At 45.2% G+C, this 14,149-nt stretch overlaps 1 protein-coding gene across 15 annotated transcripts in view; it reads left to right on the plus strand.

The window, feature by feature from the left end:
- Positions 1-14,149, plus strand: part of MOCOS (molybdenum cofactor sulfurase) — a 58,341-nt gene that overhangs the window by 18,247 nt on the left and 25,945 nt on the right. For all 15 annotated transcript variants that reach the window (XR_003437284.1, XM_027127754.1, XM_027127760.1 and 12 more), the window contains 3 exons: positions 3,809-3,925; positions 5,903-6,364; positions 10,829-10,991. Coding sequence is in view for 14 of the 15 variants with exons in the window: in XM_027127754.1 (XP_026983555.1) it covers positions 3,809-3,925; positions 5,903-6,364; positions 10,829-10,991 (742 nt within the window). In the remaining variant the exon portion in view is untranslated. The remainder of the gene's footprint in view (positions 1-3,808; positions 3,926-5,902; positions 6,365-10,828; positions 10,992-14,149) is intronic.

Consider the following 14,149-nt stretch of genomic DNA (forward strand, 5'->3'; position numbering starts at 1 on the left):
TTGGCGGGGGGTGGTGGGCCTACAGGGTTCTGCTTGGACCAAGCAGCGGTGAAAGAACCCCCCCCCCATTTGCCAGAGAAGCCTCAAAAGGAAGACTCCCCCTCCCCCTCAGGGAGCCTATCTGGGTGCCTGGCTGACTTCACCAGGACCTTCATTCTCCAAGGCATCGCACAGGATGGGTTTCTCCCTCTGTGCCTTTGTAGAGGAAGCTCATCCTATGAGTGGAGGCCGAGGCTGAGGCATGGCCAGCTGTGCCGGCCCGGGAGAATCTTGGGTTTTCCTGGGCTCCTTCACATGTGGGAATTCCACAGGGATTTGGGGGGCCTTCGGAAAGATCAGATGGCATCATGGCTGGGTCTGGCTGTCTCTTTTTCAAGGGATGCGTGAAAGAATTGAGCCTTCTGTGAGAAGATTTCGGGTTCTTGTTTTTGACATCCAAATCTCCGATTTGCATTCTCCCCTCTGTTGGAAGTCAGTCTACCCAGTGGTTAAGAGGGTGGGTTAAGATTTGGACTGCCTCTTGCTGGCTCTGGGAGCTTGGGTGAGTTAATGTAAGCTCCCCAAGTCTCCGTGAAATGGGGGTAACAATCTTCCCTGCTGATAGGTTGTCACAAGGATTAAATGAGTTACAATACACAGCCCCTTAGCACTGAGCTGGTATGAAGCAAGTGCTCTATTGCACTGTGGTCAGGCCGGTTTCTCACCCTCCCTGGATGCAGCGCTCATCCTGCCCCAGCAGCCAACTCCTTCACCTGGCTGGGCACTGGCCGAGCCTGTGTGGGATTCCAAACGTCTCAGGGTGAGAGGAGATGAAGTTGTGATGAGAAATTAGTATGAAGGGTAAGCGTGGCTGAAACAGCCTCTTCCACCCACATGCTCTTCTAGGTGGGGTCCCTGTCTCTTCCCCTTAGAATCTTGGCAGGTCTATGACTCACTCATAACCAACAGAATGCTACAGAAGGTGACACTGCTTGGCTTTGGAGGCTGGGTCAGAAAAGGCCCCGCAGCATCAGCACTGCTCCCCGGGGCATTCACTTTTGGAGCCTCGAGTTACTGTGTAAGGAGTTTTACACTGAGCGGCCATGCTGTGAGGAAGCCAAAAGCAGGCATGATGGTGACTGTCTGCTTTGACCCCTTCTGGCTTGGAGGCCAGACGCATACATGAGAAGCTGAGTCTCCAGGTGATTCCAGCCCCAGACGTCGTGTCGCTTCCAGCCTTCTAGTCTTCCCAGCTCAGACAAGCCAGCTCCTCTGGGGTTTTTCTGAATTCCTGACCCCCCTGTAGCCGTGAGCACAATAAAATGGTTATTGTTTTAGGCCGCCAGGTTTGGGTGGCTTGTTTTGTGGCTGTGGTAGCTGGAATAGTGGATACGGGGTGGGTGGGGGAGACTTCTCATTCAGCTTAGCTGGAGTTGGGGTCGGGGAGCGAGGGGCTTTCCTAGGGGCTGCCCCTTGAATGGAGACCACCTGATCCTGGAGGTGGAGTAGGCCAGACCCAGTGGTGCCACCAGATCTCACCTCAGAGAGCAGGGAACTCCTGGATTTCACCAGCAGAGGTGGCTTCTTTTCACTCTGACCATCCAGGGGAGACGGCTAAAGGGAAGACAGTGTAGTCCCCATAAGGGTGTGTGGGAGGTAAGACCGCTGCGCTTGCCTAGCAGGGAGGCCAGGCTGACCACCTGGTGACCTGTGTCTGTGTCCCCCACATGTACTTCCCAGGGAGAAAAGTTTCAAAGGCTTCTCTGACTGGGCAAGATGTGTATGTTTCCTTGAATGCATTTAGGGCACTCCCCCAAGTTTAACCTGAGTCACCAGGGCTGAGGACCCTCACTGGGCCCCCAGGCCCTTGGGAGAATGGAGCGCTGGACCCACAAACAGAAGAGCTGGGATAAACATCCCTCGTGCCAGCTCACCTTTGAGCCTTGTGACTACGAATCACCCGTCTAGCTTCCAGGGGACAGGAAAGAGCCTTGGAACTTCTGGATTGAGCAGCAGTTAGTTCTGTGATTCAACCCAAAGTCTGAAACATTATGAAAGCAGATCGATAACACACAGTGTCAACACAGTAATGTTTGTAGCCTGGGCTGGGAGCTGAGGCAGAGCTGCTCTGACTGGTAGCTCTGCTAAGTCCTGCTCCGGGAATCTACCCAGAAGCAGAGGATGCCAAGGAGCTGCCCCACGTCCCAGCGGCCCTCAGAGTTTATTTTTGTGAATCTCCCTTGAAACATGTGGGCTCTTTTTTCAAAGATTAATTTACTAAAAATATTTTTTAACAATTGAGATAGAACTGATGTATAGCATTGTATTAGTTTTAGGTGTACAGTGCAGTGATTTGATATATATGTATATTGCGAAATGATTACTACAGGTTTAGTTAACACCCATCACCACACGTAGTTACAAATGTTTTTTCTTGTGATGACAGCTTTCAGGACTTACTCTCTCAGCAACTTTTTTTTTTTTTTTTTTGCGTTACGGGGGCCTCTCACTGTTGTGGCCTCTCCCGCTGCGGAGCACAGGCTCTGGACGCGCAGGCTCAGTGGCCATGGCTCACAGGCCCAACCGCTCCGCGGCATGTGGGATCTTCCCGGACCGGGGCACGAACCCGTGTCCCCTGCATCGGCAGGCGGACTCTCAACCACTGCGCCACCAGGGAAGCCCTCTCAGCACCTTTTACATGCGCCATGCACTGTTGTTAACTATAGTCACCATGCGGTACAGTACATCCCCAGGACTTATTTTTCTTAGAAGTTTGTATCTTTTGACCACCTTCACGACCCCCATCCCTTGCCTCTGGCAGTCACCAGTCTGCTCTCAGTATCTATGAATTTTGATTTGATTCCACATGTAGGTGAGATCATACAGTATTTGTCTTTGTCTGACTCATTTCTTAGCAGTTTTCATTATGACTTAGCATATTTCATTATGACTTAGCATAATGGCCTCAAGGTCCATCCACGTTGTCACAGATGGCAGGATTTCCTTTTTTATAGCTGAATAATAATATTTGTAAATCACATATTTTTTATCCATTCATCCTTTGATGGATACTTAAGTTGTTTCCATTTCTTGGCTAGTGCAAATGCTGCAATGAACATGGGGGTGCAGATATCCTTTCAAGACAGTGATTTCATTTCCTTCGGATAAATACCCAGAGGTAGAATTGCTGGATCAAAGTTCCAGCAATTCGTTCTATTTTACATTTTTTAAGGAACCTCCATACTGTTTTCCATAGTTCCTCACCAGTTTACATTCCCACCAGCAGTGCACGAGGATTCCCTTTTTTCCACATTCTCTCCACCTCCTGTTACGTGTTGTCTTTCTGATAATAGCTGTTCTAACAGGTGTGATATTAGATGCTCGCTATTAGATATTTGAGAGCTGATGTCATTGCGGTTTTGATTTACATTTTCCTAACAATTAGTGATGTTGAGTACCTTTTCATGTACCTGTTGGGCATTTGTGTGTCTTCTTTGGAAAAATGTCTGCTCATTTAAGAAATCAGATTGTTTGTTTTACATGTGAGCTCTTCACTTGGAGTTTGGTGTGAATTTGATATCTTTCACTTTTCTCAGACCTATGTTTATAACCCAACTGGATAAGATTTAATTATCAGTAACATTTTATAAAATGTATTTAGTAAACCCATGATAGATCATGGCCCCTTAGAGCAAAATTCCAAGCTCATATTTTCATTTTACTGTTAAGAAAGAGAGGTCCAAGTGTGGATCTGAAACTCCTTCCCAGGCAATCAGAGTACAACTGGACACTCCTAACACTGGTTCCATGTAATATATTAAACCCACAGGTGGATAAAATGGCCAGTCTTCACAACATCCACGTGCGAACCGGCTGCTTCTGTAACACTGGGGCCTGCCAGAGACACCTGGGGATAAGTGATGAGGTGGTCAAGAAGCATCTTCAGGTTGGTACTGGATCGTGCGGTCCAAACGCTGGCCAGCAAACCCCAATGGCGGTGCCTCTAACTTCATTAGAGGCTGGTCGTGTGTCTGGGGTCAGGGCTGGATCTGCGAGCTCATTTCTCTGAGCCCACCCTGTGAATGTGTAAAGAAAAAGGGTCAACAAAAATAGAAAACACTTCAAGATACTATGTCTCTGGCAGTCATTTTTTAGTTTGAGGACAAACATTTCGAGGCAGAAGAGGGTTTTTTTTTTTTTTTTTCCCCCCAGAAGAGGGCTTTTAACAGGGGTCAAGCAAATGTGAAAATGTGCTCGTACATGCAGATGGCCCTTAGCTAGTTCAGTCCTGCCAGAGTGAGCTCTCCAAGCAGGAGGTAGCTCATGTCTGGGTTGGGTGAGGAGAGGAACCCTTCTACGGGGCATTCTGCATTTCTCAGGTCCCCTCTCTTCCTGCCGCTCCTCTGGGCTGAGGTTTGTCATTTCAAGGTACAGCCTGTTTTGAACCATTTCATAAGAATGGTTTGAGTGGCAAAGAGCCCTTATTTATATCAGAATAGTTTCTAACTTAAGTTTCTTTTGGTTGCCACTAAATATTGAATATGTTAAATGCCAACCAACTGTGAACAATGTTTTATTTAAAAAGGAGGGGGGAACTCCCCAGGTGGTCCAATGGTAAAGAATCCACCTTACAATGCAGGGGACGCAGGTTCGATCCCTGGTCAGGAAACTAAGATCCCACACGCTGCGGGGCAACTAAGCCCGCACGCCACAACTACTGAGCTCGTGCGCCTCAGCTAGAGCCCACGTGCTGCAAACTACAGAGCCCACGTGCTCAGGAGCCAACACGCAACAACTAGAGAGAGAAAACCCGCATGCCACAACTAGAGAGAAGCCCACGCGCCACAATGAAAGGTCCTGCATGCCTCAGTGAAGATCCTGCGTGCCACAACTAAGGCCTGATGCAGCCAAAAAAACCCCAAAAAAGATAAATCTTAAAAAAAAAAAAGAGAGAGAGAGAGAGAAGGGGGAATTCCCTGGCGGTCCAGTGGTTAAGACTCGGTGCTTCCACTGCACGGGGTGTGGGTTTGATGCCTGGTCGGGGAACTAAGATCCCTCACACCACATGGTGTGGTTAAAAAATAATAATAAAATAAAATAAATAGAAAGAGAGAGAAGGAGTCTTATAACAGAAACGAATGCAGTTCCTGATGTAATATTGATCCCGTGGAATGCCGTGGCCTCATCTCCTTGGGTGACTGACTTGGGTTCAGCTCTGGGGGAGGTAGGCAGCTGGAGCAGCGACCAACACCAGGATGCCAGGCTTGGAGAGGCTTGGGGACGTCTTGCCTTTCTTTCACCACCTCCCGACCGGGCACTCATGCTGCCTTTGGCTTTCATCCTGGCCTTGGGCCGGTTATTCATAGGGGCAGCACCTCTGTCTTGCCCTCTTGTCAAAGGGCAGCTGTCAGGGATGCAGACCTCCCTTTGGTTCTGAGAGAGGCTAAAAGGCATGGCCAGCAGGTGGTCCTCTCACTTAAGCCCTAGGTAGACCAAGGAGCTGACCCATCTGTGCTTCTGAAACTTTGGTCTGTCTTTTGATACCTCTGTGGGTGAGCACTGTGTGCGTGTTTCTGGTAAATGCTTTCCATGAATGATTTCTTTTAAACTTAAAAAAACAAATTTATTTATTTATTTTTATTGAAGTATAGTTGATTTACAATGTTGTATCTTTTAGACTTTTTAGTGGCCCCCTGAGATTTGTATAGATCCCAATTCACAGTTAAGCAAAGAGTGACGTCCAGAGAGTGAGTCTCTGTGCTTCTGGACCTATGCCTCAGGCACACGGCTCCTATTAGTGTTGCAGTTCTTTTTTCCTGGGTTAAGTTTATATTATAAAATTAACAAAACTTGTTTTACAAAATGGTTTCCACTTTATCCATGAGGAATGAGTCACTCTGGCCGACTTATTTCTTTATTCTAGGCTGGTCATGTCTGCGGTGACGATGTGGACCTCATAGATGGGCAGCCGACGGGATCTGTGAGGATTTCGTTTGGATACATGTCTACGCTTGAGGACGCCCAGGCCTTTCTCAGGTTCATCATAGCAACCCGACTGCGCCCGTCTCATGGCCAGCCTCTCCCTCTGGCCACGCCTGGGGAGGCTGGAGCCCTGGCAGCAGAGAGCGAAGCTCAGAAAGCCGTGCCTGCCACCAGGGCCAGACGTAGTCCCTCACCTCAGGAAGATGCTTCCCCAGACCCCAGGGTTTGGGACAACGCACCCACCACTGTGGATGCTGTGAGTTTGCGCCCACCTCTGCTGGAGACCACCAGAACCCAGCAGACCCCTCCAGAGAAAGCTGCAGGCATGCTGGATGGGGGCCTTGGGTCACACATCGTCACCAACCTTTTCCTCTACCCAATCAAATCCTGTGCCGCATTTGAGGTAAGGGTTTTAGTGGCAGCTAAAGAGATTGCTTCTTTTTTGTTTACTTTATGATGTTGTTTGATAAAGCAAAGGAAGAAGTTCAGGAAGTGAAGGAAAGCGTGCAGAAAATCAAAATCATAGTAGCCACTCTCATTCTGCCTTTCTTGGTTCAGGCTGACTTTTGACCGTGGCTCTGCTTAGGGGGACCCCTGAGAGGATCCTGTTTCTGGGTGTGACCACCTAGTTACTGTTGATAGTTAAGGATGTAACTTTCACTGAATGTGTGTGTGCTGGCTCCCTGCTGAAGCATCGTACGTGCTTTGTTTCATTTGATCCTCAAAACAATATTATGAGGTGCTGGGTAGTATCACCCCCATTTTATAGATATGGAGCCTGGGGGCTACTGAGGTTAAGCACTTTGCCCAGGTCATGACCCCCTAATAAATGATAGAGCAAGGATTTGAATCCAGGTCTGCTGACTCCCTGGGTCCCTGCTCTCATGCGTCTGTTCCGCTCAGCTCTCCCCGTGAAGGTGAACTACATAATGTCTGTAAACGTGCTGGCCTGGTAGTCACCGGAGCTGGGAGCTAGAGACCAAGTCCCAGGGACACACATAGATCATAGAAAGACAGCCTCATAGAAAGTTCCCAGCCTCCTGAGCCTCTGGGATGACAGGCTCCCTGGCTCCTGGTCGGACATACCATGGTCAAGGCTGTTTGTCACCTGCATTTCGGGCTGGTCACACAGGAGCCTGTCCTCCAATCTGAGACCATAAATAAGTAAGTTCACCTCCACTCCTGAATGGAGGCAAGTGAGGAGTAACAGGACTCTATTTTCACAGATGAGTCATGTCCCATAGAAGAGCCGCATTGCACAGATAGCATAGCAGGAATTAGTGTTCCATTTTACAGACAAGGACACTGAAACTCAGTAGGTTTCCTTTTTTGCTAAAGGTCTTCTATCCATCTGCTCTTTCAGAAACTATACACTGAACACCTGCTACCTGCTGGGCCCTGGGCCTGCACTTGCTGTGCAGTGATGAGCAAAATGGAAACGGTTCCTTCTCTCAGGGTGTGAAGTATCTCAGAAGGGAAGCAGACACTTTATGACACACACACACACATATCTATGTATCTATGTATCTGTCATCTATCCATCCATCTCCATCATCTATCCATAGGCCATGATTTCATACTAATACCTCCAATTCCAACCCAACACCATAACGTTTATTAGGCCGTCCCCCTTTCTGCACTTGTAGATCCTGTGAGAACCCTGGCTCCCACTGTCCTCAATGAATACTTATTTGCCCAACTCCTTCCATAACCCAAAGCCCAGCCGCACCAGCTGAAAGCTCACCCCTCACATGCCAACACAGACACACTGGCTGAAAACTTGGCCCAGACAAAGAAGAAGAAGGAGGGAGGAAGCCAGTAAATGATAGACATGTTCCAACAGGTGGGTGTGAAGAACTGTGAAGGTCTGAGAAACAGCCTGGCACAGTTTCATGGATGCTGACAGAAGACATGAGATTCCTGGGTCAGAGATAAAGGACTTACTCACAACCCAGCATGCAGCATGAGCTTCATGGTGTGTTGCTTCTCTGTGCCCCAGGTCCCAAGACAGGGTCCAGAGGGGCCCAGGTGGATGCCGTGCTCATGTTCAGAAACCTCTAACTCAGGAAACCTGACTCTTTCATAATAGGATGCCAGCCAACCTGTGTAGTCTTCGATCAGGGAGAAGCCATTACCTTTATAATATCGGACTGTGGGCAAACCTGCCCCCTGCTCCAGAGGGTTGTAGAGCTGTTCACTACACAAACATCCTTGAAAAGGTAGTCTGGATCAAAAGGACAGTTAGTGCTTCTGCTTGTTGAAACAGACATGCAGAAATGAGAAATCCATGGAGAAATGCCTCCCAATAACAGACTGTCTTCTAAAAAGTTATTTACAATTCAAAACATGTTCTCCTATAGAAATAACGATTTAATGGTGGTTTCTGGGCCTAGCTACAATTATATAGACTATAGTATTGCTGAACTTGAGTGCTGTACTAGCAGAAGCAGCCGTAGTCTATGGGGAGAGGTCTGACGCACAAGACAAGTGAAGGGCAGAGGTAAAGGGATTAACATCTGTGGATCATCTGACATATTTCAGTTGCTTTACATTTTATATTTTGTTTTAGTTTTCACTCAGTCCTATGAGAAATGATAATAACGTCCATTTTACACATGACAAAGCCAAGGCTCAGGAAGGTTAGTTGTCCAAAGCTAATAACTAGCTGACGTGAGATTTAAGCCCAGGTTTGTCAGTCCTCCAAGTACCCTCCCCACTCCCACCCCACTGCACCACGTTTCTGCGTCTTGGATACAGGGCTTACCTTGCTTGATTTCAGTTTGCCCTGACACTGTTTCTTCTTGAGTTCTTCTTGAGTTTCTTCTTGAGTTTCTTCTTGAGTTCCCTCCCGCTGGGGCCCGCAGCTCCTCTCCTTCACTTCCCCTGATGCCTCAGTCTTCCCTCAGGTCCTTCCCAGCAGAACCCTCCCCAAAGTGCCCCTAGATTAAAAATTGCTTTGCTTTCTTCATTACCCCCAATTGAAGTTTTCAGATTCCTTTGAGAAGTTGATTTGAGTGCTCAGAGGAAAATGACAGGATGAAATTCATTCACAATTAGTGTGCGAATGTTGGTCTCTTAATCGTAATACTATTTCAAAAGCATTGCTTCACCTACACCCTTCTTTAACAGACAGCTGGCTCCAGAAGAGCCCTCACGGGTGGAACTACTGCACCTGCCGCGCTGTAAGCAACTTGTGTAACTTGTGGACAAAACTCCTGCGAAGACCTCGTCCCATGTTTTTGAAATTTCATTAGGTTTCACCTAATGTTCTTTTTCTGTTCCAGATCCCATCCAGGACACCTTATGACATTTAGTCCTTGTGTCTCCCTAGGCTCCTCTGGGCTGTACCAGTCTCTCAGACTTTCCTTGTTTTTATAACCTTGATAGTTTTGAGGAGTATCCGTCAGGTATATTTTAGAATATCCATCAGTAGGGCTTCCCTGGTGGCGCAGTGGTTGAGAGTCTGCCTGCCGATGCGGGGGATGTGGGTTCATGCCCCGGTCCGGGGAGATCCCACATGCCGCGGAGCGGCTGGGCCCGTGAGCCGTGGCTGCTGGGCCTGCGCATCCGGAGCCTGTGCTCCGCAACGGGAGAGGCCACAGCAGTGAGAGGCCCGTGTAGCGAATAAAAAAAAAAAAAAGAATATCCATCAGTTTGGGTTTGTCTGATGTCTTTCTGAATATTAGACTGGGGTTATGGTTTGTTTTGGAAGTAGGACCACAGAAGTAAAGGGCTATTCTCATCATGTCATATTAGGGTACTGTCAGCATGACTTACCACTATTGACATGAACCTGGGGCACCTGGTATTTGCCAGGTTTCTTCACTGTAAAATTTCCCCTCCACTCTGTTCCCATACTGTTCTCTTTGGAAGCAAGTCACTAAGTGTAGCCCACACTTAAGGGGTAGGGAGTTATAGGGAGTTACGCTCCCCCTTCTTGAGGAGGGAACAATTACATCAATTATTTAGGATTCTTCTGTATGAGGGATTTGACTTTTTCTATTTATTTATTTGGACTCATGGGTATTTATTTTATACTTTGGATTATAATTCAGTACTACATTATTATTATTATTACTATTCAGTATTTTCCAGTTTTGGCCATTGGGCATGCTTTCAGTTGACTCCTGCATCCCTTTGACATACCTCCATCAGTTTGTTTTTTGAGCACTTCCTTACTTTTCTAGCACTACAGGGTGCTCCTGGCTCATCTTGTATATTCCATGACCCAGCCCTGGAATAAACCATTTCTCCAAAGAGTCCTGGTTCTTTCTATTGGAGAATGGTATTAAATGCAAGATCTGGGCACTGGGCATAATTTGTATTTTAATTTTGTAGAAATATGAAGAATTGAGGAAAACTTACACACTTAAAGTGGATCAACTCAGGGACCATTCCAGTGTAGCCACAATTTGTGCAATAAGTCTGTAGTACAAGGATATATGCCTGTTCAGGCATCCACCACTGTGGAAGGACACACAGAAAGCAGGTGGAGGCCTGTGGGGAGGGGAGTGGGACACAGGCTGGGGAGGGGAGTGGGACATAGGCTGGGGCGGAGACCTACTTTTCAAGTACACTCTTGTGCTCCCAGAATGTTGTACTGTGCACATGCATTACCTACTTAAAAAGCAGGTTGAAGTGGAGAAGGGTGCAAACTGGATCTGGAGGGTGAATGGAAGGTATCTCAACCCCAAAGTCTCCTTTGCACTGTCTTCTTTGTTTTACTTCCTTCTCTTCATCCCTTTTTTCCTTCAGGAGTCTGTGCTGAATTTCTGAAGTCCTCTGCTTCAGTACAGCCGCTGTGCCATAAATGCGAAGATGATTTTTGAGGAGCCCTGGCTTAAAATACATTGACCTTTTTGTTTAGGTGACCAGGTGGCCTCTAGGAAATCAAGGGTTGCTGTACGACCGGAGCTGGATGGTTGTGAATCACAACGGTGTTTGCCTGAGTCAGAAGCAGGAACCCCGGCTCTGCCTGATCCAGCCCTTCATTGACCTGCAGCGAAGGATCATGGTCATCAAAGCCCAAGGTCTGAAAACTGGGTTCAGTTTTACAAAGCAGCTGTCAAGAGTAGCTTTTTTTCTCATAGGAAAGTAAAGTCATGGCTCTTCCTTTACCAAATATTAAAATAATCCAAAAGGAAGCGAAATGATGTCTAGAAGAGACAACGGAAAGTTTGTTCCTTTTGCATTTTTGGAATTTCTTTGGGGGCAGATTTTTGGGAAGAGGTGAAAATCTGACGGTCCAATCAGAAAGTAAAGAGATATAGATATTGAAATTATATGTTGTCCTTTAACTTACATTCCTTTTAATTCCTTCACTCATCATATGTTCTGCAAGCTTTGATTCTTCCTTGTGGATTTTTTTTTTTTTTTGGCGGCACGGCTTGCGGGGTCTTAGTTCCCAGACCAGGATCGAACCTGGGTCCTCAGCGGTGAAAGCGTGGAGTCCTAACCACTGGACTGCCAGGGAACTCCCCCTTGTGGATTTTTATTATGAACTAACACATATAAATTCATAGGCCATCTCTGTCCAGTGGACCCTTATGTGATGATGGAAATGTTCAACATCTACATTGTCCAGTTTGGTAGCCACCAATTAGATGTGGCTACTGAGTGCATGAAATGTGACTAGCAGGACACTGGAACTACATTTTAATTTTATGTGATTCTAATTAATTTAAATTACCAAATGTGGCTAGTGGCTACAGTGTTGGACAGCACAAGTATAGAGAATACTATAATACGTACTTACAGCATCCAGTTTTAACAAACCTTCACATTTGACCACATTTGCCTCAATTTCTCCTCCTCCTCTCCCTGCTCCTTCCCACTTCTCTTACCTCCTACTACCCTCCTCCTTCCTCCCTTCTCTGCTACCTCTTCTTCCTCCTCCTTCTTTTAATACTTAAAAACATTACAGATATAGCTGAAATTCCCTATGTACTTCTCCTTGGTCTCATTCTTTCTCCTTCCACACCCCACCTACCATTTATAGAATATTCCAATTTCCCTCCTAACTTATAGCTGTACTTTTGTGATATATCCCATTTCCATATATTCAATGATTATGTTTCTTGGCTGTAGGTGTTCTATTCTGTTCCAGTGGTTTATTTTTTCTTGAACCAATAAGCCAATGTTAATAACTATAGAATGAATTTTGATATCTGGTAGGGCATGTCCTCCTACCTCATGCTTCCAGATTGTCTTGGCTATTCTTGGCCTTTTGTTCCCTCTATGAATTTTAACACATGCACGGATTTGTGTAGTCACTCCCATCATCAAGGTACAAAACAGTTCCATCACCCCAGAAAACTCCCTCATGCTAACCCTTTATAGTCTCTCTTCTCCCCACCCTTAACACCTGGCAATCAGAGATCTGTTCTCTATCACTATAGTTTTATTTTTTTGCGAATGTTATATAAATAGAATATACAATATGTGACCTTCTGACATTGGCTTCTTTCACTCGTCATGACGCCTTTAAGTCCCATCTAAGTTACTGCATGAATCGGTAGTTTATTCTTTTTTTATTGTTGCGTAGTATTCCATTGTATGGATATACTAGGGTGTGTTCATCCATTCATCTGTTAAAGGACATTTGGCTTGTTTCCAGTTTTGAGCAGTTATGAATAGAGCTGCTCTAAACATTCATGTGCAGGTTTTTGGTTGATCACAAGTTTTCATTTCTCTAGAATAAATACTAGGCGTTGATTGCTGAGTCATATGGTAAGGATATGTTTACCTTTGAAAGAAGCTGCCAAACCATTTTCTAGAATGACCGAATCGTTTTTCATTCCCGCCAGCAATGTATGAGAGTTCCAGTTGTTCCACATTCTGTCAGCTTTTGGTATTGTCGGTATTTTTTGTTTTATTTATTTTAATAGGTGTGTAATGGCATCTCATCATGTTTGTTTTTTTTTTTTTTTTTTTTTTGGCCATACCATGTGTCTTGCGGGATCTCAGTTCCTTGACCAGGGATTGAACCCAGGCCACAACAGTCAAAGCCTGGAATCCTAACTACCAGGCCACCAGGGAACTCCAATCTCGTCATGATTTTAGTTTTCATTTCCTTACTGGCTAATGATGTTAAGCATCTTTTTATGTCCTTACTTGTTCTCTTTATATTCATTTTGACCCATGGATTACAGAAGTGTGTTAATTTCTATATATTTGGAGATGTTTCTGTTTTCATTCTGCTATTGATTTTCAGTTTAATTCCATTAAACTCTCCAAAAGAGAGAACATACTTTATAGATTTTAAATTAAAATTTGTTAAGGTTTGGTTTATGACCAAGGATATGATTTATTGCCGTGAGTGTTCCATATACACTTGAAAAGAATGTGTATCCTGTTGTTGGGTGGAGTGTTCTATAGATGTCAGTTCTATACCAGTTGGTTGATGGTATTGCTGTTTTTCTCTGTACTTGCTGAATTTTTATGTACTCGCTACCAGTTCTGCTGCTTACTGAAAGAAGAGTGTTGAAGTCCCCAACTGTAATTGTGGGTTTGTCTATTTTCCCCTTAGTTCTCTTAGTTTTTGCTTCACTTAGTATTATTATGTCTCCTTGGTGAATTGTTCCCTAAGTAATGCTCCTCTTTATGCATGGTCATTTTCTTTGTTTCAAAATGTGAAGTGTGAAATTCTTTGTCTGATATGAATATAGCCATTCAGCTCTCTTGTGGTTAGTGTTTGTATGGTGTATCATTTTCCACCTTTATATTTATTTCTTCTAGCTTTATTGATATTTATGTAACATCCCATAAAATGTATTCATTTAAAGTGTACCATTCAATGATATGTTTGGTATATTCACAAGGTTGTACAACCATCACCACCATCAATTTTAGAACATTTGCATCACCCTCAAAGAGAAACCCCATACACATTAGCAGTCACTCCCCATTCCCAACCTTATCCCCGGCTTCTGGCAACCACTAATCTACTATCTGTTTCTATGGAGTTGCCTATTCTGGCTGTTTCATATAAATGGCAACAATATATGACTGGCTTCTTTCACTTAGTATAATGTTTTTAAGGGTCATCCATATTGTTGAATAATATTCCATTGTATAGATATACCATATTTTTTTTATCCATTCATCAGTTGATGGATATTTGGATTGTTTCCATTTGTGGTTATTATGAATAACGCTGCTGTGAACATTTATGTATAAATTTTTGTGT

Source organism: Aethalodelphis obliquidens, unplaced genomic scaffold (genome assembly GCF_003676395.1).
Source record: "Aethalodelphis obliquidens isolate GAN/ISIS:26980383/991018 unplaced genomic scaffold, ASM367639v1 scaffold32, whole genome shotgun sequence".
Lineage (NCBI taxonomy): Eukaryota > Metazoa > Chordata > Mammalia > Artiodactyla > Delphinidae > Aethalodelphis > Aethalodelphis obliquidens.